The following is a 25003-nucleotide window of genomic DNA, read 5'->3' as shown; positions in this document are numbered from 1 at the left end:
AATGGTTATATCCTCGTGTTGGACTGAACCGTTTATCATTATGTAGTATCCTTCTTTATCTCTTGTTACTTTCTTTGTTTTGAAGTCTATTTTGTCTGATATTAGTACTGCAACCCCTGCTTTCTTCTCACTGTTGTTTGCCTGAAATATGTTTTTCCATCCCTTGACTTTTAGTCTATGCTTGTCTTTGGGTTTAAGGTGAGTTTCTTGTAAGCAGCATATAGATGGGTCTTGCTTTTTTATCCATTCTATTACTCTGTGTCTTTTGATTGGTGCATTAAGTCCATTTACATTTCGGGTGGCTATTGAGAGATATGTACTTATTGCCGTTGCTGGCTGTAGATTCGTGGTTACCAAAGGTTCAAGGTTAGCTTCTTTAGTATCTTACTGCCTAACTTAACTCGCTTATTGAGCTGTTATATACACTGTCTGGAGATTCTTTTCTTCTCTCCCTTCTTATTCCTCCTCCTCCCTTCTTCATATGTTGTGTGTTTTTTTCTGTGCTCTTTTTAGGAGTGCTCCCATCTAGAGCAGTCCCCTGTAAGATGCCCTGTAGAGGTGGTTTGTGGGAAGCAAAATCCCTCAGCTTTTGCTTGTCTGGGAATTGTTTAATCCCACCATCATATTTAAATGATAGTCATGCTGGATACAGTATCCTTGGTTCAAGGCCCTTCTGTTTCATTGCATTAAGTATATCGTGCCATTCTCTTCTGGCCTGTAGGGTTTCTGTCGAAAAGTCTGATGTTAGCCTGATGGGTTTTCCTTTATAGGTGACCTTTTTCTCTCTAGCTGCCTTTTAAAACTCTTTTCCTTGTCCTTGATCCTTGCCATTTTAATTACTATGTATCTTGGTGTTGTCCTCCTTGGATCCTTTCTGTTGGTGGTTCTGTGTAATTCCATGGTCTGTTCGATTATTTCCTCCCACAGTTTGGGGAAGTTTTCAGCAATTATTTCTTCAAAGAGACTTTCTATCCCTTTTCCTCTTTCTTCTTCTTCTGGTACCCCTATAATACGAATATTATTCCTTTTGGCTTGGCGACATAGTTCTCTTAGTGTTGTTTCATTCCTGGAGATCCTTTTATCTCTATGTCAGCTTCTATATGTTCCTGTTCTCTGGCTTCTATTCCTTCAATGGCCTCTTGCATCTTATCCATTCTGCTTATAAATCCTTCGAGGGATTGTTTCACTTCTGTGATCTCCTTCCTGACATCTGTGATCTCCCTCCGGACTTCATCCCATTGCTCTTGCATTTTTCTCTGCATCTCATCCCATTGCTCTTGCATTTTTCTCTGCATCTCATCCCATTGCTCTTGCATTTTTCTCTGCATCTCTGTCAGCATGTTCATGATTTTTGTTTTGAATTCTTTTTCAGGAGGACTGGTTAGGTCTGTGTCCTTCTCAGGTGTTGTCTCTGTGATCTTTGTCTGCCTGTAGTTTTGCCTTTTCATGGTGATAGAGACAGTTTGCAGAGCTGGTACAAGTGGTCGCTGGAAGAACTTCCCTTCTTGTTGGTTTGTGGCCTTCTTCTCCTGGGAGAATAGCGACCTCTAGTGGCTTATGCTTGTCAGCTGTGCGCAGACAGGGCTTCTGCTACCTGCCCGTTTGCTATGGAGTTTATCTCCGCTGTTGCTGTGGGCGTCGCCTGGCTGGGGCTGCTCCTCCAGAGTGGCGGAGCCCCATTGGAGGGGGAGCGGCCGGGAGGCTATTTATCTCCATAAGGGGCCTCTGTGCTCCCTGTTGCCCAGGGGGTTAGAGTGACCAGAGATCCCCAGATTCCCTGCCTCTGGTCTAAGTGTCCTGTCCTGCCCCTTTAAGACTTCCAAAAAGCACTCTCCAAACCAAAACAACAACAGCAACAATGAGAGAGGGAACAGAAAAAAAAAAGGAAAAAACACGCGATTTTTTTTTTTTTTCCCTCAGTCGCCGGTCCCAGGCACCGGCTCACTGGTCCTGCTGCCCTGCCTCCCTAGCACCAGGGTCCCTGTCCCTTCACGGCTTCCAAAAAGCACCCGCCCACCGGTCCCGCAGGGAAAAACGCGCGATATTCTTTGTCTTCAGGCGCCAGTCCCAGGCACCCGCTCACTGGTCCTGCTGCTCTGCCTCCCTAACACCAGGGTCCCTGTCCCTTTAAGGCTTCCAAAAATCACTCGTCAAAAAGAGAATAGAAAAAAAAAAATGGGAAAACGCACGATTTCCTCCATCCTCAGGCGCTGGTCTCAGGCACCTGCTCACCGGTCCTGCCGCCCTGCCTCCCTAGCAACGGGGTCCCTGTCCCTTTAAGGCTTCCAAAATGCACTCGCCAAAAAGGGAAAATAAAAGGGGAAAAACGCACGATTTCCTCCGTCCTCAGGTGCTGTTCTCAGGCACCTGCCCACAGGTCCCGTAGGGAAAAACGCGCGATAATCTTTGTCCTCAGGCGCCCGTCCCAGGCACCTGCTCACTGGTCCCGCCGCCCTGCCTCCCTAGCAACGGGGTCCCTGTCCCTTTAAGGCTTCCAAAAAGCACTCGCCAAAAAGAGAAAAAAAAAGGGGAAAAATGCGCGATTTCCTCCGTCCTCAGGCGCCGGTCTCAGGCACCCGCCCACTGGTCCCGTAGGGAAAAATACGCGATAATCTTTGTCCTCAGGCGCCGGTCCCAGGCACCCGCTCACCGGTCCCGCCGCCCTGCCTCCCTAGCAACGGGGTCCCTGTCCCTTTATGGCTTCCAAAAAGCACTCGCCAAAAAAAAAACCCGCTCCGGTTTCTTTCCACCCGCTGGGAGCCGGGGGGAGGGGCGCTTGGGTCCCATCGGGCTGGGGCTTGAATCTTACCCCCTTTCGCGAGGCGCTGGGTTCTTGCAGGTGTGGATGTGGTCTGGATGTTGTCCTGTGTCCTCTGGTCTCTATTTTAGGAATAGTTTTCTTTGTTATATTTTCATAGCTCTATGTGTTTTTGGGAGGAGATTTCCACTGCTCTACTCACGCCGCCATCCTGGGTCCGCCCCCCCCCCCCCAGACTATATTTTTTGACACACCATCCTACAACTTTCTTTTTTTCACCTGACAATATATCTTAGAAATCTCTCCATGTCAGTGAATATAAATGATTTCATTTAAACATACATCTTTATTGCCTTAAAATTGTTTCATTTCAAATTGTTTTATGCATATACATCTTCCTTCAAAAAAAGAAAATGGAAACTCTTCAAGGGCAGGAGGAATTACATATTGAGTCTCATTTCCATTCCTTTCCTCTTTACTTTTAGTGCATTTGTTGCATATTTCACAATTTATGCTGTAAGAAGTTAGAGACGTTTGCTTCTCATAAACGCCAGGGAGTTAGGATCTAGTTGTTAAGGATTTATATTTACACATAATACCATAACACAAGGAAGAAATTGTTACTGAAAATTTCTGTTACTGAAAATCTGGCCAGGTAGGTTATTTGAATAATCCTCTTGGTGAAAATAATGGAGAATGTTGAATATGTATAGGAAAACTTGCTCAGAGCAGCAAAGGGCTGAAAAATCTAAGGAATTCTAAGGAAAAATGAGAGTTCAGAGAAGCTTAGAGATTTGAAGCTGTTTTTGCTTTAAGAACATTTGAAATTTGAACTTTACCTGCCTCATAGGTGGACAGGTTCTACAGACTCAAAGATAGGAAATGATTAACATCAAATTCAACATAATGATATTTTGGGGATCTGGGCCGGTAGATGCAGGGAGTTTCTGGGGTACTCAGATTTTCTATTTATTGACCTGGTAAGTGTCCAGGGCAATTTATTTTCTCAACTCAGCGTATTTATTTTGTGCACTTTTGCTATATTCATGTTATAATTTATAACAAAGAATTAAATGTAGAAGAAAATATAGTGTGATCCATATGTATATGTATTAAGTAAATGGATGTGTACATGTGTGTATTACATGAATGGGATTTGTAATATATACATTTTACACCTTGATAATAATGTAGGAACAGGGGTGGGAAGTAAGTAACAAGGAAGGAACTTATCGTTTGTATGTTGTACCACTGTCATTAAATGATTTAATAATCATCATTATTATTCAGTTTCTTTTTTAAATCAGACTTTAAAAAAGATACAGCCTCTGTCTCTGCCCAAAGATATAAAAGCACTCCCCCTGTTATGCTTTATACCACTTGGCATAGAACCTTTTTTTTAAAAACATTTCTTATTCCTTTGCCAGGCTGTAAGCTCTCAGCAGCAACATGGCAGTGTCATGTTTTTCTTTGTATTTCTTGGATCTAATAAATCCTGGTTGTTAGTAGAGGGTCTGTACATATAGCAAAATAGGAATGAATGAATGTACCTTATGAAGAGCAAAGGGCAGTAGGCATCCGATAAATATAACATTTTCTTAGAGGCTCTTACTATACTTTGCATATTAGTTTGTACCTGGTACAGCAGTGGGCATAAAGTTGGCACAGTGAATACAGGTTGATTTGAATTTAACTGACGCTTTGTGGAACCTGTAGGCAAATGTGGGGTCCACCATGTGGTGCCCCTATTGATCCAGAAAGCAGGACAATGGAAATACTCTCTGAAAATTAAACTAAGAAATGAATACCTAATAGATTGAAGATAATACGATCTTAAGAATCCTAAAGACTTCTTGGGCAGTAAAAATCTGACTGTAACCTTATTGAGGGTATCAACATCTTAATAACACACAAACATATAAAATCTTCATCAGAAGACCATTTTCTCTGTCTCCACTATGGGGGAAATGAAAAGCTATCAGTGTAATTGTTATGATACCTGACACAATACTGTCTGACCAATAGCACCTGCCAGGTTGAGGCAAGCATCCAGCCTCCCTGGAAGGTCAATCATTGTGTTATAAGGAGCTGCAGAGCTTCATGCCCTTTTGCAGTAGAATCCTGCATCGTTAATTCCACTTACTCACCATGCTTCCCTCTGGTAACTTGCCTTCCCAAAGAGATCATTCACTGTCAGGCTGACACAGACCTTAAGTATGTCTGATTCTTCTGTTGTTTACTGTAAATAATAAAGTCACCTAATTTTTTTATACATTAGTGTCTTGGGAGTTTTGCTAGCATGAGTCTGCATTCCTGTGTCCAGTCAGTGCAATCAGGTATCAGTCTGCGAGGCTCATCAAGGTAAATACCACCTTGAGGGCATCTGTTGGAGTGGACTGCTGGGTTTCCCAGGTGATGCCCATCTGTGTTGTCGTGTTCCATGTTTGCTTTCCATTCCACACTTCACCAAAATAATTCTTCCCAGAAGGACTATAGTAAGGACATCTTAACAATGTGCACATTTCAGCTAGAGAGTGCCAAATAATATTACCTCGGTGCCAGCAGGCCCTTTTTTTCTGGATGTGTATTTGTTTGGTTTTGCACACTTCATACCGGAATGGATGAATGGAATATATATTGTAGATGCCACATGATATGATCTCCAACAGCTCATTTCTAGTTCTGGCTTCACAGCCTCTTTTGGCTTCACTTGTGGCTCTCATCTCATTGTCAACACTGATCCTGGCATCACTTCCTAACCTGGATCCCTTGCAGCAGTGAAACCTAAAGAAGATGGAGGACACAATGAGTTCGCCAAGGTTAAAGATAAGGATGCAAGTAGAGCAGGCAATGAACGAGGTTGTAGAATATTTTTCTTCCATTCTCATCTTCCTCTCTTTCCTCAAAAGGATCCCAGTAACATTTGAAGGGGTTTCAGATCCCACACCCTGCTGTGGAAAAAAGTGAAGCCCAAGTTCTCAGTGACCTGTTCAGCTTATCTGTGAAAAGAATGGACTTAAACCAGATCTCAATAAATCTTTAACAGCAATTTCTTGCCAAAAGGGTATGAGACTAAATAAACAGGGCAAAAACCATTAAAACTCTTAAGTGAATCCTGGAATTTGTTTTAAGTGGATATTGCTCCAAATATTACACTATTAGGTGGGACTTGCTGAGCAGTAGTTTTTCCCATTTCTCTCCTATTCCTCCCCTTGCACCCTAACTTCCAGCCAGAATAACTGGTCACTAAATTTCACCATAAATTTATCAGGCATTTACCCAGAGGAATCTTCAGTTGTCACTATGATTTAAAATACCATATTTGTTATTAGTAGATTAGGGCTTCATGAAAATTTCAGATAGTATAGGTAAATATAGAATCTTGAAAAGACATTTTTTTAAAAAAAATATTGTTTTAACAATCACAGTTTTGTCCCTTTACACAATTAGAGTTTTGCAGCAAAAGTAGACACTGTTGGATTATTAGTATGTCTGATAAATTCATGAGGCTCCTATCCCTGTACATCACAGCAGAGCTGTTCTTGTGTGTTGATGTTAAATCATGTGAAGCTGAATCGCTAAACAGGTAGCTATGGACTATTCCTGAGGATTTAGATGCAGATTAACCAGTCAGTTAATTGTCCAGGCCTTTTGACCAAATGAAAACCATCCTCAGGCTTTCATTTTCTTTGGATGAAAGATGATGCTAATGATGAAAGCGTCCGGTTTTCATTTCCACGTAAGTAACGTTTATTTCACAGCCAGAGACGTCTTAGATGTAAGATCAGTAGCTATCCTTGGACTGTGCAATAATGGAAGTTAGGCTGGGTGCCTTTAAAACAAAAATAATCCAGCCTATCACCATTTCTGATGTACTTTTCCTACTTTAGTAGATTAGTAACAACATCTTATGACAGAAAAGTTAGCATTTGCTAAAGCAAACCGGGCAGTATAATATGTTACGTGCTGATATGAGAAGTTACCCCCCCAAAAAGATCATATTCCCTTCCTTTATTAAGTGTTTAATTGATGGAGAGAGGATGAACTAGCCAACATTTATTAAAAACACCTGGAACTCTGAAAACCACGTGTATTTTTCAGAACTTATAAAGATGTTCTTGTTTACTGAAGTGCATCCTATATTGTCAACGATTTTTGCACACAGGCACATACATAAGCTGTTCAGTGAATAAAGACAAAGGAGGAGAGTGAGCTAGAGACAGGTGGTCACCTGAGAAGTAGGGAGTGTTTGACCTCCTTTCCCTTTCCTCTTCTCATGGGCCCAGGCCACTGCCTTCTATTTTCTTTCTCTCTTTCCTTCTGTTGAAGATCAGAGTCTAGAAAGGGATTCACTGGACAGAATTGAAAAGACAGCTGGACTGGTGGACCAGACTGTCCTGAAGTTGGGCAGCATGTGGCAAGCTGAAGTGTGCAATTTTCAGAATTACACAGGTATCTTCAGACACTGACGTCCTCCATACTGCAGCCAACCTTTCGCACACCGGCTGCCTAAGGGCCATATATAAAACAGCAGAGTGGACAGAAGTTCCTTTTCTCTCTCTGTTCTGCCTTTCTCAGTTCTTTTTCTGGCATCCTCTGTTTTTCTTCATTATTCCTGCAGCCCTCTAGCTCTTCTGATTCTTGTCCCTTTTCAACAAAACGTTTACCATAGGCTTGATGTCATTAAGTCAGTCCATGTTTGTATCTGTGTGTATGTGTCTATGTGCTGTGTGTATGTATCTACAATTTGTTTTTGTTAGTTTGCAATACTCTTCAAAATACTCCTTTCTAACCAAATAAGCCCCTACAGTAATATTTCTTAAACTGTTAGGATTATTGACTCCTTAGGAAATCTGCAAATTACCCTAAAAATTTTTATATACACATCAAATGTTGGGTACAATTTCATGGTGTTCATGCACTCTTAGTAACTATTCATGGATCGATAGTGTGGATGAAAAGAGGATGAGTTGAAAGGATGTGAACTAGAAACCACAGAATTTAGTGACTGAATTCATCCCTATGACAGGTATTTGTTGGGCTGCTATATGTTAGACTCTCTGTTAGATAAGGTGGTGAACTGGAGAGATACCATCCTCGGGTCTAACGGTGATGACTCCCAGGCTTCTGGAATGGTCAGCTCATTGGATGATGGGACAGGCACGTGTTCCTCAACAGAAGTGCTTCTTCAAGCTATAAATGCGCCTTCTGAGATTTCAGGATATCCCTGTAATTGAGAATCACTGTGTCTAATAAGAGATGTTAGTAATGAGAGAATGTTTATGTATAAGCAATATTTGGGGAGGGGCTTGAGACCCTCTCATATAGATGACATTTGGAGCCAGGAAGTGGATGAAATCTTACCAGGAAGAGTATAGAGAATGAGAGGAGAGGAAGGCTGGGGCTTGGTCCTGGTAAAACCATGGAGAAAGTCGAGAAACCTGGTAAGAAAGCGAGGAGAGTATAAAGAAAGGTAAAGTAAGTTCCAGGATGCAGCCAGTAGAACAGCAGGGAGGAGGAGCAGTAGGGCAACAGCAGGCAGCTTCGGGATACATTGGATAGGCTTCAGGTTCAAGACGATAACCTGAGCTTACATATTAAACATCGCATGTTCACTCCCACCTTAGCTAAAGGGAGTCATGAATCATCACATCAAAGGGCTTGGGTGCCAGCAAATACTAATGAAGAAATTTTATGTTGTGTGAATTATATCTCAATAAAGCTTTTATTAAATAAAAATAATGAGGATGAAAATTCACTGTTAAATGTATTCTAACAAAATTGTTATACTTAAAAATGAATCAACTATCAGCATCCAGATATGTGGAGGTAGTGCAGGAGTAAAAGAGCAGATGTTATCCACAAAAGAAGGACAATACATTTGTATCCAGTTACCTAGTAGCACTGTATAGGAAAAGCAAAGGAGCATCACCTTGGGAAGAGGGAAAGGTCGAAAGGATGAAAGGGTGAAAGCATCACCTTCAAAAGGGTTGTCACTCAAATTGCACAGCCAGCTGAGGCATCTTTTCTTGAAAGGAGAACAAAAAGATCATCTTTGTTACTGAAAACCTGCAGAATATCCCACTCATGATGTGCTTGCTCTGAAAAAAATTATGCAAAGGTATAGTAGAGACAAACAAATAATTAGAATAAAGAACTCAATAGGGGGAAGAAATTAGAGTATTTTCAAGTGGTATGGAATTAACTGTGAATAACAGTATAGGAGTAAACCGTAATACTACTGATAATCATTCTTCATAAAAAGAATAATATAATGGACCAATAATAACAGGGATCTGGGATTCTAAAGTATTTCAGTAATTTGGCAGATGGAAGAGGGAAGGTTGCAAGGAGACTCAAAAAATGCTGTTTTATTATTGGCTTCAAGAAAGAAAGGCAGGGTAAGGGAAGGTTAAAAATAAGCAGAACTAGAATAGAAATAAAACGAGTAGCTTCCTAATAAATTGGCTAAAAGCTGGGGGGAAGGATCTTCTTAATCAGTATGGCTCAGGGAGAAGGGGAAAGGTGAAAACATTTTGGAAGCATAAAATAAAAAGAATATAGTTTAACATTAAAACTGAACATATTCATTACCACAGTGACTCCCCTATTCTGTTAGAAGACAAGGATTTAAGTTGATTTTTTAAATCCAATCATAACATGACCCAGAAGCAAATATTTTTTAAAAAAAGAAGAAACGTATGACCATAGATGCACAGAGAATTTATTTTAAATTGCAAAATTTTTAATACTTTTTTAAAAATAAAAAAGGAATTTTAACCCTATGACAGTAAATTCAATCTACAAAATGAATAAGCAAAAACAAATTATTTAAAATAACCAAAATTGACTTAATACAGCAAAAACTATGAATGAGATTGACAAAAGTCGGATTGAAAGAAAGATTCCTTCCTCCTCAGAAGTGCAAATTCTAGATATATTTATCATATTCTGTCAAAGCCTAAAGGAACAGGTATTTCCTGTGCTATCTAATTTATTTGAAAGCATGGTAAAATATGGAAAATTTCTCAGGTTATTTTATGAACCTAGGATGGCTATGACCAAATTCTACTTTGTTTTGTTCATAAAAATTAAGAACACCTTCACTTAAAGCTACCTATACAAAATCTTAAGTCAAATATTAGCAAAGGAAATATAGCAGCATATTGAAAGAATCATAGATATGATCAGTTCAGATTAGTTTCAATAATGTTGCATCTGTTTATCTTTAGAAAATCAGTAATAACAGTAATCACATTCAGAGATTGGGAGAGGAAAGCCTTTTTCAGCCATTCATTCCTAAAAGCCCAGTAGCAGAACTCTGGTGACCAGTGGTGAACCAAAGTAACTGAGTCTCTTTCTTTGTGAAACTTAAGTTCCCGTGGGAGAACAGTAATAAGTAAATAGGCAACTATTGTAATAAGCACGTATAAGATTTTGGCATGTATTAGATTTTCAAGTTAGTGGAGAAGTTGGCTCATTCAAGAAAAATTTTTGGAACCATTGGCTAACATTTTAATAACACTATTTAAATCCAAAATTTATACTTCACATTAAAATACATTCCAGATGAATTGAAGAGTTTAATGTTAAAAATTGAAACCAAACTACAGGAAGAAATAAACAGTGACTATTTATATTATTCTATATTCTGTTGGACCTTTTCAATCATGTCAGAAGGAAAAGTGTTTGGAAAGATTTCCGAACTGAAGGATTATGTTGTATCGTTACCGAGACAATCAATAAGGACAAAGGCAACTGCTTCAAACTTGCAAACATTCAGCAAAGCATAACATTTCTGAAAGATGCCCTTTTACGGTTTATATACAAAGAACTGAAATTTCAAGGGGTAAAATCAAACATCATTACCTGATAGACTATGTTTTTGCAGCTAAAGTCCAGCTGTTGTACTAATGAGACTCACACTTTTAAAGAGCTTCCTGCATGTTAGATACTTTTCTGATGCTTTTTGTTATGTGTATTACCTCATGTAGTACTCAAGATCATCAGAAATAGGTACAGATAGTGTTTACATATTTTACACGTAAGGATACAGAGGTGCAGAGAGGTCTCAGGAGCTTGCTGTAGAGCACCCAGCTGATAATTGGCAGAGCCAGGATTCAGACCCAGTCTGCTGCCAGAGTCTGCTTTCCTAACCATTATGCTGTACCAAACATGTCTTAAAATTTTCTGACTTACTGAAGTTCTCAAAAAGCAGGTTCCTGAAGGTGAATTCAGCAAGGGGAGAAATTTAACTCAGTCTGTCTAAAGAATAAATTTGGGCAGTAGCTTCCCAACTCAGGACTGAAAAATCACTGGGAGCTTGTGAGGAATCCTTTTCTCACCTACATCCAGTCTTTGCCAGATTTTTGTGTGGAGTGTTTGGAACTCAAGTCTCACTCAGTTGCCAAAATAACTTCCAGAAAATCACTTTGAAGAAATTTTGAGTAAAATATTTCCCTGTTTACTCCAAAACAAGTGAGTGGACTTTGAATGTCACTCGTTTCATCAACATACATTTGCAAGGCTGGTTTTTCGCCCTTTGTGACTAAAAGCAAAGCACGGCCCATGCTGAGTTCCCTTTCCCATGCCAATTAGGTTAGAAGGCAAAAAATTCCAAAAGCACGAATACTCAGTGCCTAAGTTGATCAAAGTTTTAAGCAAAATTTTCTTCTACAAATCTGCCATTGTTTTAATAGTTTAACATAGAAGATGCAGTCTAACAGTCTTTTAAAACAAAAAAGATGCTGTCTTTGTGGATGGGTGTTTCGGGTGTCTCAGATAGGTTACATGAGGGGTTTTGGGGAATGGGGTTTTTTTTGTTTTTGTTTTTTACTTTCCCTTTGTCACTGATAAGGTCCAGGGGACTTTGCAGCTTCTCAGATGTTATACTGGGTGAAAAGTAGTACCTGCATAAACAGTGGGTAGGGAGTGCAGATAATGATATTAATATACCTCATAGTTTGTCTTGTAAAGCCAACATCCTATATAACTTATCTTTATTATGGAATTGCTAAATTAGAATTGTGTCCTTCTTAGAACCAGATTGCTTGAAATGAAGTCATGTAAGCAGTCTAATTTATAAGATAATTACATTTAGGAAATGCAATTTCCTGAATGTTCTGCCACACGGAAGAATTCCGAGAAAAAGGTTCGTTTCTTTGGAAAAAATGATTTTACTTTCTTGGTAAAATGCTACTGCTTGTTCAGTTAATTGGCAATTCCCAGTGATTTTTTTTCTTTTTTTGGTAGTCACAGTCATAACTTACGTAAGATTACCTAGTGTTTTAGAGGCTCCTCAGAAAGCCTTAGAAGAGATTAAATATTTTTAGGTCTGTCTAAATGTGCACTTCTAAAGCTATACCTAGATATCTCTCTGAATCCAGTTAACTAATTTATTTATTTATTTATTTTTAGTCAAAATTTCACCTTTTAGAATTAGGCTTGTATCCTGATCCTTACTGGTGTCAAATTATTTCATTTCTTTTGACTTTAATAGTCATATTTAATAATTCAAACACGGATACTTCTATTGCTCACATGTGTTTCAATCGGACATGTTTAAAGATGTCTAATAACTAAGGTCTTATGCATTTCTTCATATTCTATTTAATGGCTAGATGCATGTCGGTGCCACAAAACATTTTAACCAAGACATATAGGGTGTCATCAAATAATTGAATTACAATAATAGCTGTAATGGGACCGAATTTGCAAAAGTAAATAGTGTCTTCCTTTAAAAGAGAAAATTAACAGCTCTCCTCAATCAGATTCTTAAGTTTAATTAGCTCTGACTTGCTAGAAGAAACTGAGCAAGTGAATAGCATGTGTTTTCCATATTCAGCAAAATCTAAATCATTGCTATTTTATATAGCTGACCCATATAGTTTCTTTTTTCTATGTACCTCAGTTTTTTTTTTGCTTTGTTTTGTTGTTGTTTGTAAAATGGACTAAAAAATTTGATTAGCTCATAAATCCCTCCCATTTCTAAAATGCTATGAGACTTTAAGCCTAATTTCCTTTGAGCCTTAATCCTCTTACTAATTGATGTGGCTGAGTTGTTTAGAATGAACCTCCGTGGTGCAATTGACTGATTAAGACTGTGAAGTTTCATGTAGGCAAATTGGTCCAGGAATGAATCCATTCATTCAGCAGACACATGCCATGTCTGTGAGTCCTAAAAGAGCCCATAGTCCAGTAAAGGAGTGTGGTAGTTTTAAAACATGCCCCCCTAAATTCTTTGACACTCCCCCCATCAAAAGATGGGGCTATGCCCTCTCCCCTTGAACCTGGGCTTTGTGCCTGTCTGACAATAGAGTGTGGCAGAGATCTATTCATTTTCTATTCAGAAATTGTACCCAATTTAAGAAACTAACAGGATCCATTTCCTGTTTCTTGGATCACTCACTCTTGAAACCCAGCCACCATGCTGTGAAGAAGCCTAAATTGCCCTGTGGAAAGGCCCAGGTGGAAAGTAACTAATAGCCAGCACCCGCTTGTTAGCCCTTGGGATGAGCCATCTTGGAAGCAGATCCTCCAGCTCTGGGAGAGCTGCCCTGGCTGATACCGCATGGAGCAGAGACTAGCCATTCTCACTGAACCCTGCCCAAATTGATGGTTCCTGAGCAAAATAAGTGACTCTTGTTTTAAGCTACCAAGTTTTGTTGCCAAAACAAGGAGATAGACACATAAACAAACCATTTTGAAGCAATGTAGAATTATGATGGCAGCGATATGTACTGGTATCACAGGAACACAGGCGAGACACCTAATCCTTTTGGCATCAAGGAAGACATCCTCAATATGACAAGTGAACTGAGTCTTGAATGAGAGAGGGTTAGCCAGGTAGGGGGAGAAAGAATGGGGATGTTCTGGGCAGAAGGGACAGCAGTGTGACCTGAAGTAAAGTCAGGAAGTAGCATGATGTGCATGAGAAATTATGAGTCCTTAGGTGTTGCTGAGCATAAAGCTGGAGATAGGGAGTAGTGATTGATGTAGCCAGAGAGACTGGCAAAGTTTGAATCATGCCAAGTAAAGGTATGTTGCATACAGGTCATTTGGTGTTTTTGTTATTATAGGTAGCATTGGATGGAGCAATCCAATCGTATATGAGTTTTAGACAGACCCTTCAGTTGACTGTGGGAAAGTGGACTTGAAGATATTAAAGCTTGAACCAGGAAGACCAGTTAGGTGGCCATTGCAGTAGTTCAGGCAAGGACAATAAGGGCCTAAATTAGCACTGTGATGATGGGGAGGGGCTAGAGAAAATAGGTTCAAGAAATATTTAGGGGGTTAAAAAGCATTTAGAAGTTAAAAAGGGCAATACTTAGTTACTGATTGTGGGGAGAAAGGGCAAAGTGAAGGAAGACTGTTAGGTTTCTAAGTTAGGTAGGTAGACACCAATACCAGTAGAAACGAACTAAGGAGAATATAAGGAAGGGTATGCAAGTCAAACTTATGGGAGATTTAAGCTGCAAATAAAGATTTGGCAGTCATTGTCACAAAGAGAATAGTTGAAATTACTAATGGGTAAGCTTCCTAGGACAAGAATGCTCAGTAATAAAGATAAGAGGACTGAGGATGAACCCTGGGAGTACCCTGCTATTTAAAAGGTGCTCAAAGAAGAGTGAGCCCATAAAAGAAATGGAGAAGAATGATCCAAGAAGTTCCAGGAGAACCAAGATGTTGTCCCACAAACAAAATAGTAGTTTCAAGTAGGGGCTAATCTTTGGTATCAGATGCAAACAACCAGTTAAGTAAGATAGGGCTAGATGAGAAGTCAGCGATGACTTTAGGCAGGCCGGGCAAAGCCAGGTATCAATAAGTAAATGAATGAAAAGTAAGAAAGTAGACAGAGTTGATACGGCCAAGGAAGTGGAGAATAGCTGGAGAAGAACACAAGGATGAGACGGTTTGGTGGTGGTGGCGGTGCTGTTGGTTTTGGGGGATAGAAAATAAGTAAATGCTTTACTAACCAGAGCAGCCAGTAAAATGAAAGAGGTTGAAGAGAGAAGAATAAGAAGGTAAGATTCATGCAGTAGCTGCCAGTTAGAGAGAGCAGGGCGTAGGGTCAAGGGCAGTCCTTTGAGACTGGAGGAATGCAACAAGGGTAGGTGTAGATGTACATAATTTTATAGTATTAGGGCAGGAAGTTGAAGATCATAGTTGATGGACATTCTTTTCTGTGAAAAAAGAGATAAATTTGTGCACTGAAAGAAGAAAGCAAAGCAGGGACTAACAGCTGTATTGAAGAGAGTGGTGAGTTTTAGAAAAATCTGAGAAATGGAAATAAGGGCTGGCTTGTAATAGACAAAAGGAAGAATAGGTGAGCCTGAAAGCCCAGTTGGTGTTGAAAACTAGTTTTGTGCTAGTGACTATCAGCATGATTATATGATTTTATCCAAGGGAATACCGCCACTCACCCCACTCATCTCTCTTTTTTCCTGGCCCTGTTGGCCTAGAAAGTGGGAAAAACAGGTAACCTCCAGACAGAAGGAAGCAGGGCCTCCAGGAAGAACAAAGTTTTGTTTAAGGTAAGGAGATAGGGCATTCTGTGTAAAATTGGGGAATTACTTGTTTTGCTTTATATAATGACATGAGGGCCATTTATACCTCATTGACCAGCCATTGGATTCCAGGCACCCCAGGAAGGAACATGATCTTGGACAAGGCAGCTTTCTTTAACTAAAGCAGACCCCAGAGGTGCTGAGAGCAGCAGACTTTGTGCCTGCAGCACTCCCAGCTGTTCCATTCTTGAGGAACCATCTGTAAGGCACCTCACGGTGTCCACTGTGGCAGACTTTGGAGTTATCTAGATATTGGTTTAAATCCTGGCCCTGCCACTCCTAGCCAGTCAGCTGGTTGTGTTAAGCAGATCCTCCGTAAGGCTTCTTTAATTAATTGATTGATTGATTGATTAATTAAGGTATCATTGATATACAATCTTGTGAAGGTTTCACAGGAAAAACAATGTGGTTACTGCATTCACCCTTATTATCTAGTCCCACCCCCATACCCCATTACAGGCCCCATCCGTCAGTGTAGTAAGATGCCACAGAGTCACTACCTGCCTTCTCTGTGCTACACTGTTCTCCTGGTGACCCCAAACACACCATCTGCACTAATCATGGTACCTCTCAATCCCATTCTCCCTCCCTCCCCACCTGCCCTCCCTCACTCCTCCCCTTTGGTAACCACTAGCCCCTTCTTGGAGTCTGTGAGTCTGCTTCTATTTCCTTCCTTCAGTTTTGCTTCGTTGTTTTACTCCACAAATGAGGGAAATCATTTGGTACTTGTCTTTCTCCGCCTGGCTTATTTCACTGAGCATAATACCCTCTAGCTCCATCCATGTTGTTGCAAATGGTAGGATTTGTTTCTTATGGCTGAATAGTATTCCATTGTGTATATGTTCGGTAAGGCTTCTTTAACCTCAGGATCCTATACTGTAAAATAGGAAAGATAATGTAAGAACTAATTAAGCCTTGGTTTCCTTCTTTGTGAAATAGGAAAAATAATTATACCATCCTTCTGGTTGTTAATAGGATCTGGTAAGATCATAAACTTCCCAGAGTACCTGTCACTTTTAGAAAATGAATTGTCATACCATATGTAAAGTGTCTAGTTCAGCAGCAGATACAGAATATTTGCTCTGCAAGTTGCTCAATCAGTATTTCTTTTAAAAATGTTTTAGTTGTTGGGAGAGGGAGGGTGGGGGCGGGGCCTGAGCCGGCCGGGTACCCCCAGAGGAAGGCTGGGAGGTTAGTGGATTCGGGCTGTGTGGATTTGACGAGCGCCACGGCGGTTGGCGAAGCTCACGAGGCGCAGCCGGTCGCCGCTGACAGACACCGTTCTTCCGGCCGCGCCACCCGGGAGGCGGATCGCCGGGGCCTGAGAAGGCTTCCTCGGCCCGGCGCTGCCTCCCCCCTCCTCCCTCGGGTCACCCGAGCTGCCTGGGAGGAGGAGGAGGAGGAGGTCGTCGGGGGCGGGGGCGGCGGCAGGCGGCGGCACGCGGGGACCGGGACAGGACAATGGAGGTGGCTGTGGAGAAGGCGGCGACGGCGGCCCCCGACAGCGCCGAGCGGGGAGAACGAGGCCGAGAGTCGGCAGGGCCCGGACTCGGAGCGCGGAGGCGAGGCGGCCCGGCTCAACCTGTTGGACCCTTGCGCCGTGTGCCACCAGAACATCCAGAGCCGAGCGCCCAAGCTGCTGCCCTGTCTGCACTCCTTCTGCCAGCGTTGCCTGCCCGCGCCCCGGCGCTACCTCCTGCTGCCGGCGCCCATGCTGGGCTCGGCCGAGACCCCGCCGCCCGTCCCCGCCACCGGCTCGCTGGTCAGCGGCTCCTCGCCGTTCGCCACCCAAGTTGGAGTCATTCGATGTCCAGTTTGCAGCCAAGACTGTGCAGAGAGACACATCATAGATAATTTTTTTGTGAAAGACACTACTGAGGTTCCCAGCAGTACAGTTGAAAAGTCTAATCAGGTGTGTACAAGCTGTGAGGACAATGCAGAAACTAATGGGTTTTGTGTCGAGTGTGTTGAATGGCTCTGCAAGACATGCATCCGAGCTCACCAAAGGGTGAAGTTCACAAAAGATCACACCGTGAGACAGAAAGAGGAAGTATCTCCAGAGGCAGTTGGTATGACTAGTCAGCGACCAGTGTTCTGTCCTTTTCATAAGGAGCAGCTGAAGCTTTACTGTGAAACATGTGACAAACTGACATGTGGAGACTGCCAGTTATTAGAACATAAAGAGCATAGATACCAATTTATAGAAGAAGCTTTTCAGAATCAGAAAGTGATCATACCCTAATCACAAAACTGATGGAAAAAACAAAATACATAAAATTCACAGGAAATCAGATGCAAAACAGGATAATTGAAGTAAATCAAAATCAAAGCAGGTGAAACAGGATATTAAAGTTGCTATATTTACATTGATGGTAGAAATAAATAAAAAAGGAAAAGCTCTGTTGCATCAGCTTGAGAGCCTTGCAAAGGACCATCGCATGAAACTCATGCAACAGCAACAGGAAGTGGCTGGGCTCTCTAAACAGCTGGAACATGTAATGCATTTTTCCAAATAGGCCGTTTCCAGCGGCAGTAGTACAGCATTACTGTACAGCAAGCGACTGATTACATACCGACTACGGCACCTCCTTTGAGCAAGGTGTGATGCTTCCCCAGTGACCAACAATACCATCCAGTTTCACTGTGATCCTAGTTTCTGGGCTCAAAATATTATCAATTTAGGTTCTTTAGTAATCGAAGATAAAGAGAGTCAGCTACAAATGCCTAAGCAGAACCCTGTCGTGGAACAGAATTCACAGCCACCAGGTGGTTTATCTTCAAAGCAGTTATCCAAGTTTCCAACACAGATCAGCCTAGCTCAGTTACGACTCCAGCATATGCAGCAACAGGTAATGGCTCAGAGGCAACAGGTGCAACGGAGGCCAGCACCTGTGGGTTTACCAAACCCTAGAGTGCAGGGGCCCATCCAGCAACCTTCCATCTCTCATCAGCAAACCCCTCCACATCTGATAAATTTTCAAAATCACAGCCCCAAACCTAATGGACCAGTTCTTCCTCCTCATCCTCAACAGCTGAGATATCCACCAAACCAGAATGTGCCACGACAAGCAATAAAGCCCAACCCTCTGCAGATGGCTTTCTTGGCTCAACAAGCCATAAAACAGTGGCAGATCAGCAGTGGGCAGGCTGCCCCGTCAACTGCCAGCAGCATATCCTCTACTCCTTCCAGTCCCACTATTACTAGTGCAGTAGGACACGATGGCAAAGGTTTTGGTTCACCTATGATTGATTTGAGCTCACCAGTGGGAGGTTCTTACAATCTTCCTTCTCTTCCAGATATTGACTGTTCAAGTACTATTATGCTGGACAATATTGTGAAGAAAGATCCTAGTATAGATCATGGCCAGCCAAGACCACCCTCAAACAGAACCGTCCAGTCACCAAATTCATCAGTACCATCTCCAGGCCTTGCAGGACCTGTTACTATGACTAGTGTACACCCACCAATACGTTCACCTAGTGCCTCCAGTGTGGGGAGCAGAGGAAGCTCTGGCTCTTCCAGCAAACCAACGGGAGCCGATTCTACACACAAAGTCCCAGTGGTCATGTTGGAGCCAATCCAAATAAAACAAGAAAACAGTGGACCACCTGAAAATTATGATTTTCCTGTTGTTGTAGTGAAACAAGAATCAGATGAAGAATCTAGGCCTCAAAATACCAATTATCCAAGAAGCATACTTACCTCCCTGCTATTAAATAGCAGTCAGAGCTCTGCTTCTGAGGAGTCTGTGCTAAGATCAGATGCTCCTGATAGCACAGGAGATCAACCTGGACGTCACCAGGAAAATTCCTCATATGCAAAGTCTGAGTGGCTGGATGCCTCCCAGAAGTCACCGCTTCATGTTGGAGAGACAAAGAAAGAAGACGACCCCAATGAGGACTGTTGTGCAGTTTGTCAGAATGGAGGGGAGCTCCTGTGCTGTGATAAGTGTCCCAAAGTATTCCATCTTTCTTGTCATGCACCCACCAAGTGGAGAATGAATCTGCACTTTCTGCCGAGACTTATCTAAACCAGAAGTTGAATATGATTGTGATGCTCCCAGTCACAACTCAGAAAAAAAGAAACCAGAAGTCCTTGTTAAATTAACACCAATAGATATAAGGAAGTGTGAGCGCCTACTTTTATTTCTTTACTGCCATGAAATGAGCCTGGCTTTTCAAGATCCAGTTCCTCTAACTGCCTGATTATTACAAAATAATTAAAAATCCAATGGACTTGTCAACCATCAAGAAAAGACTACAAGAAGATTTTTCTATGTACACAAACCCTGAAGATTTTGTAGCTGACTTTAGATTGATCTTTCAAAATTGTGCTGAATTCAATGAGCCTGATTCAGAAGTAGCCAACGCTGGCATAAAACTTGAAAACTATTTTGAAGAACTCCTCAAGAACCTTTACCAGAAAAAAGGTTTCCTAAACTAGAATTCAGGAATGAATCAGAAGATAATAAATTTAGTGATGATACAGATGATGACTTTGTACAGCCCCGGAAGAAACGCCTCAAAAGCATAGAGGAACGCCAGTTGCTTAAATAAGCAGCACCATTGGCATGTGCTGGTTTTTAGACTTTTGTTTTGTTTTTAATAAACATTTTGTGAGTAATTTAACATCATTACAAAGAAAAAAAATGTTTTAGGAAGATTCTTTGACTTTTCTATGGGCCCAAAGGAGCATCAAAGCCAGAGCTGGAATGCATCCTAACTACACTACTCTTGGGTTTAGCTTTCAAATCAAGGAATATGGGAGGAGATAGCTCTGTGATGAGTCAGACTGTGGTGGAGGTAGTGGAGGTAGTGTCTGATAATGTCTGATTATCGGGAGAGTCTGATTCCTTAGGCTAAGTTACTGGTGTTATAGTTCAATGTGAAAATGTGTTCTTTAAAATAGAACCAAAAGGAGAAAATTAGAGATGAAGTCATCTGAGTGGCAGTACTCCACCGAAATAGCACTGTATGTAGCAAAAGGATGATTGCAGTTCGGGACAGGTTACTTTGATTTATTGGGGCTAAATATATATTTTATATACACATGTGACTGCACTTTTGTGCACCCCCACCCATCTGGATTGTAGTCTTGCTGACTCCCCCAGTTGGATGTTGAACCAGGGATCATTCATTCTTCCTCTCTGGGCTTGAGTTTGCTCTAAAATGAGGATTTAGATCTAGGGGAGTCCCTTCCTATTCTTATTTTTATTTTTATTTTTCTTCCAATTTTATCGTGGGTTAATTCTTTAAATCCCCAGTATCCTATAGCACAGATTTTAAGACAAACATGGCTCTGTTCTCTGTAGAGAAATGATCTTATTCCATGTATACAAAGAGGCACAATGTGTTGAGTGAAGCCTGCAGAGAAAAGAGTTGGATAGCTCTAGCAGAGAAAGCCTGATGTGTACACTTCAGTGAAGAAGGGGAGAAAAATCACTGTTTGGTGAGTCAATCAACGTACTCAGTAGTCATCACAGAATCATGTCCTTACTTGCAGGACATGGAATTATCCAAATTTGTAGAATTACCTGTGGAATTATCCAAATGTGTTGTTTAACATTTATTGACAATGACTATTGTGCTGGATGTTGTGCAGAGCAAGTTTATGCAAGCTGAACCCCAGCTTCATTCATTTATGGCGGGAACGGAAAAGTGGTGAAGTTCAGAAGATTGGAAATGCTAAACTTCTTGTTTTCAATCAGAAAACTGCACTTAAGTATTCAAATTCAATCACGATCCAGTATCATAAAGCCTTTATTGTTAAAGGAAGCATCTGATTTTTACTTTTTCAGTTTGGCTTCTGCGCTCTGCTGTTACTCTTCTCATGTAATTGGGTTTATGATTTGAGTAACTTTTGAAATACTGGCAGCTCAACTATCTTCAATAGAGACTCATCTCACTTAAGGCATTTTAATATAACTTTCAGTATCTTGAATCCTGGGAATTTAATCAGTATACTTACACTCTTAAAGTTTTTCTTGCCTGAACCATTATACTATTTCACAGAACAAATATTTCATCCTTAGGATTTTGTAACCTAGGGATTTAAAGATTAGCTTTGAAAATAGGTCAGGGAAAAACATCTCCTTTGGTTTAAAGCTAATCAGGTAAGGAAGTAAAAAGAGCAATTTAGAAGCCTTTGAAAAGCATTTGTGAAATCAGTTTCATGTCATTTTATGAAAGCTGCTGCCTGTAAAGCTACAGTGTGAGTCAAGCCTTCTTTCAGCGTTGCCACTACTTCATGCCTCCATTCATTACCATTCATCCATTCATTGTTCATTCATTCATTTAAGTGTTGTTCTAGATGCTGGGGTAACAGAGATAAATAAGACAGTCCGAGCTTACTGTGTGCCAGGCATTTTGAAACTTGGGAAACCAATGCTTCTATCTCCATAGTCTGGTGTTACGGAATGAGCATTACGATGGGAGTCCAGCTGTTCTCCTAAACTCACTGGTTAGCTATGTGACTGTAGGTGAGACCTGTTTGGTATCTGTTTTCTCATCCCTGAAATGGTATTGCTCACCCTATTTACTTCATAGCTTTGATGTAAGAATCAAATGAAATTGTGATTTTGAAAGAGCTTTGAAAAGTATTAGACATTATATAAAGACAACTAATAATCTTATGACTGTGGCAGTGTTTTGACCATTTTATTGCCTCTGTGAAAAGGTTGAGGATGAGTACATTTTCATTGTGCTCTTGAACTAGAACTGTATGTATATGATCATCAGCCTTAACCATTTCTTCCATATGTGCAACTACCCTACTTCTGATCCACGGGCACAGACTTCATTATGTGGTGGCTAGGGGAAGGATATCTACAGCTGACACAACTTATTTAGAAAATATTATTCAGTTCATATCCTGCATTAAATCAAGTATTGATTAAGTGCCCAGGCTAAGAGGGCAGAGAGAGACATAAGTGATGAGATGATATTGGTCTTCAAGAAGCGTAGACTTGTATTTGAAAATTCAGAGTAGCCCAAAATAAATGATTACCTTAGTTGCAGTTTCCCAAGGATCTGTACAGAGATGTCCATTTGGCCCTATCATGATTCTAGGAGCCCTCTCTCTCAGATATTGGAGGGCCTATTTATCCCTACTGGATCATGGAACAGATCGTCTTATGAAGAAATTGAAAACTTGTAGCTTCATGTTTGATTTCCTACTAGGTTTTTTAGGTCTACCATGCTGATGCGCTGGAATGAGATAGGAAGTCTGAGCTTTCCTAGACTAGTCTTGGACTAACCCAAGAATCCCTCTCAAATATGAGCTCTACAGTACAGAGAAATGTTTGTGTTTTATTCACTGCTCTCTGCCCAGTGCCTAGAACAGTGCCTAACAAGTGTCACCCAATGAGAATGTTTTGAATGAATGAAAGCCTCCATCTACCATATGTACAGTTCTTCTGATACTCTGATAGCCCAGATAGATAGCTTCTTGAAGACAGGGGCTATACTTTGTCTCCAGATTTCCAGTGTCTGGCACATAATCAGTGGGCTGGATGTTTGTCAAATGAACATATGGACAAGCTAACCAGGGCTGGGATGGATGCCCCAAGACCAGGACTTCAGTCTTTCCCTATCTTTCCCTGGAGTAAGCCCTAAAAACGAGAGGAACTCATTCCCAGTAAGTCTGAGGCATAGCCCAGTTTGGCCTGCTACAGATGTGAAATGTCACTGAAGTTTCTTTTTGAATCTTAGCTTTTCTGTTTATTTTAGGTTTTCTATTCCATGTGTGTTCCTCTCAAAAAGATGGATAGAATTAATGTGCCAGGAAGATGCCTTGTGTATGTCCTCTGCTGGGTCCCATCCTTATCCATTGTACTCGGTAACACTTGTCTGTGCAGCTTGGGGCCCAGGACAGAGCAGGCTGTTCTTGAAGGCATTTCGGAACCATGTAGGAGACTAAAGGGCCCAGAGAGAGCTGGCACGGAATAGGAGAGAGAAGTAGGACAACTGGCCAGAGCTGCTTTCTGGGAGTTGTGTTATGCCATCTTTCAGCCTCATTGATTATTCCAACTCTTCCTAAAATAATAATAATACTAAAAAAAAAGTCCTTACCTTAACATATGCAAGTATCTCATTTGATCTTCACAGCAACCCCATGAAAATGGTGGTTTTTTGGTTTCCAATGTTACTGTTTGCACAAATGAGAAATGTCAGATCAGGAGCAGCCCTGGGACTAGGGTGAGGCACATGAGGCACTCACCCCAGGCACAAAATTAAAGGGAGTGCCAAAAAAACAACACAATTAAAATAAATAACATTTCATGCAATATTTTAAAGATTTAAATTCATGCAGGATCTGACAGGGCCAGGATTAAGATGAGGCAAGCTGTGTAAGTCGTGCAAGTAAGTGCAGAATTGGATCCTGTCATGATAAAAAATTTTATTTTGTTCTAAATGGCTATTTTTGGCATTAATTTCAATTTTGAGAGCTGCATTCAAATATTACTTATCTTGATTAGTGAGTTTCTTTGCCTCCTCTTCAAAGTTCCCCTGAGACCTGTGCCTCACTGGCCTCATGCTGGTCTCAGCCCTCCAAGTCTCACCGTCTTAGAGATGAAGTGCCCCAGGGCCTGTGGCTTGTGAGTGGCAGAGCCCACATTTGAACCAAGGCTTTCTGACTCCACATCACATTCTCTTTCTGTTATACCACACAGCCACTTAAAATGCCTAATTATCTTTGTCTCTGAACATCTATTGGTCTTCTGTTGTTACTCCTTAAATTTTCTTAGGCTTTTAAGCCTCATTATTTGAGGGTATCTTTAGTACTCCCTGGTGACTTTTTCATGTATTTTTCTTTCTGTAAATGTGCATGATGCAACCTCTATTGTTTCAGTTATTTGATTTCTAAGTATTTCTGGATGAATCTTATCTCACGGGCACACTACAAAATTGTTGTCTTGCTTAGAACTAAATTCTGCAACTCAAATTAAGAACATATGATTATCACTAACTCTGCATGAACTGGGGGAAAGAAGGTCTATTTTTTAAACACCATTAAGTTGTAGATTGAGATGCTGATTAGAATAGCACTCAGAATTCTGTAGCATGTCTTGTAAAGTCAAAATTCCTACAGACTTTACCCTTCACTGAAGTTTCTTGAGTAATGAAAATAATGCATGGTAAGAAGGACAAACATCCCTGTCCGTGTTCACCTTTTATGGGACGAGGGTGCGTAAGACTGTATGAAAGTGTAAACTGTCTTCTTTCTCAGATGTTTTTCTAATCAGTTAGTCTGGCTATGTAGCTGAGAAGGACAAAACTCTCCCAACTGATCATTTTCCTTATACTTGGCCTTACTTCTATATAATTTACAGGCAACCTGTAGAATTTCATGTCTACTATACCTGTTGGGGATACACAAAACAAGAAAGTGCTGGGAGTTTGAGATTAGAAATAGAAGGTACAATAAAGGAGCAGTAGTAGGCTTTTGTTTTTCTTTGCAATTAAGTCTTAGTAGAGGTAAAGAGAGTTGACACCAAGGAAACAACCCTGGAATTATTTACACTGCAGTGTCTGTTAAGGAGGAGGAGAGTAGGTCTGCTTTGGTTATGTAGCTGTATTCCTATTATGTTAATGTGTGTCCGCAATTTAATTAGTAGTTTAAAGACTATACATGCTTATGTTGCTCTACAAGAAGATGTGTCAAAGAAATAATCAATCT

General features: G+C 40.9%; 2 protein-coding genes across 2 annotated transcripts in view; both read left to right on the top strand.

Annotated features, from left to right (window-relative positions):
• The first annotated feature begins 2275 nt into the window (after positions 1-2275).
• LOC140848633 (serine/threonine-protein kinase TAO1-like) overlaps positions 2276-25003 on the top strand; it is a 93889-nt gene continuing 71161 nt past the window's right edge. The window contains exon 1 of the mRNA XM_073232901.1: positions 2276-15291. The gene's annotated coding sequence lies outside the window, so the exon portion shown is untranslated. The remainder of the gene's footprint in view (positions 15292-25003) is intronic.
• LOC140849255 (transcription intermediary factor 1-alpha-like) lies at positions 16786-23432 on the top strand. Its single transcript, XM_073236244.1, is given in 8 exon segments — positions 16786-16820; positions 16822-17555; positions 17558-17647; positions 17650-18173; positions 18276-19309; positions 19311-19523; positions 19525-19739; positions 19742-23432. Coding segments are annotated over 8 exon segments (2985 nt in total). The 3' UTR covers positions 19882-23432.

The sequence above is a fragment of the Manis javanica genome, chromosome 4 (assembly GCF_040802235.1).
Source record: "Manis javanica isolate MJ-LG chromosome 4, MJ_LKY, whole genome shotgun sequence".
Taxonomy (NCBI): domain Eukaryota; kingdom Metazoa; phylum Chordata; class Mammalia; order Pholidota; family Manidae; genus Manis; species Manis javanica.
Note: the sequence above shows the minus strand (reverse complement) of the source record. Positions and strands in the feature narration are given on the sequence as shown.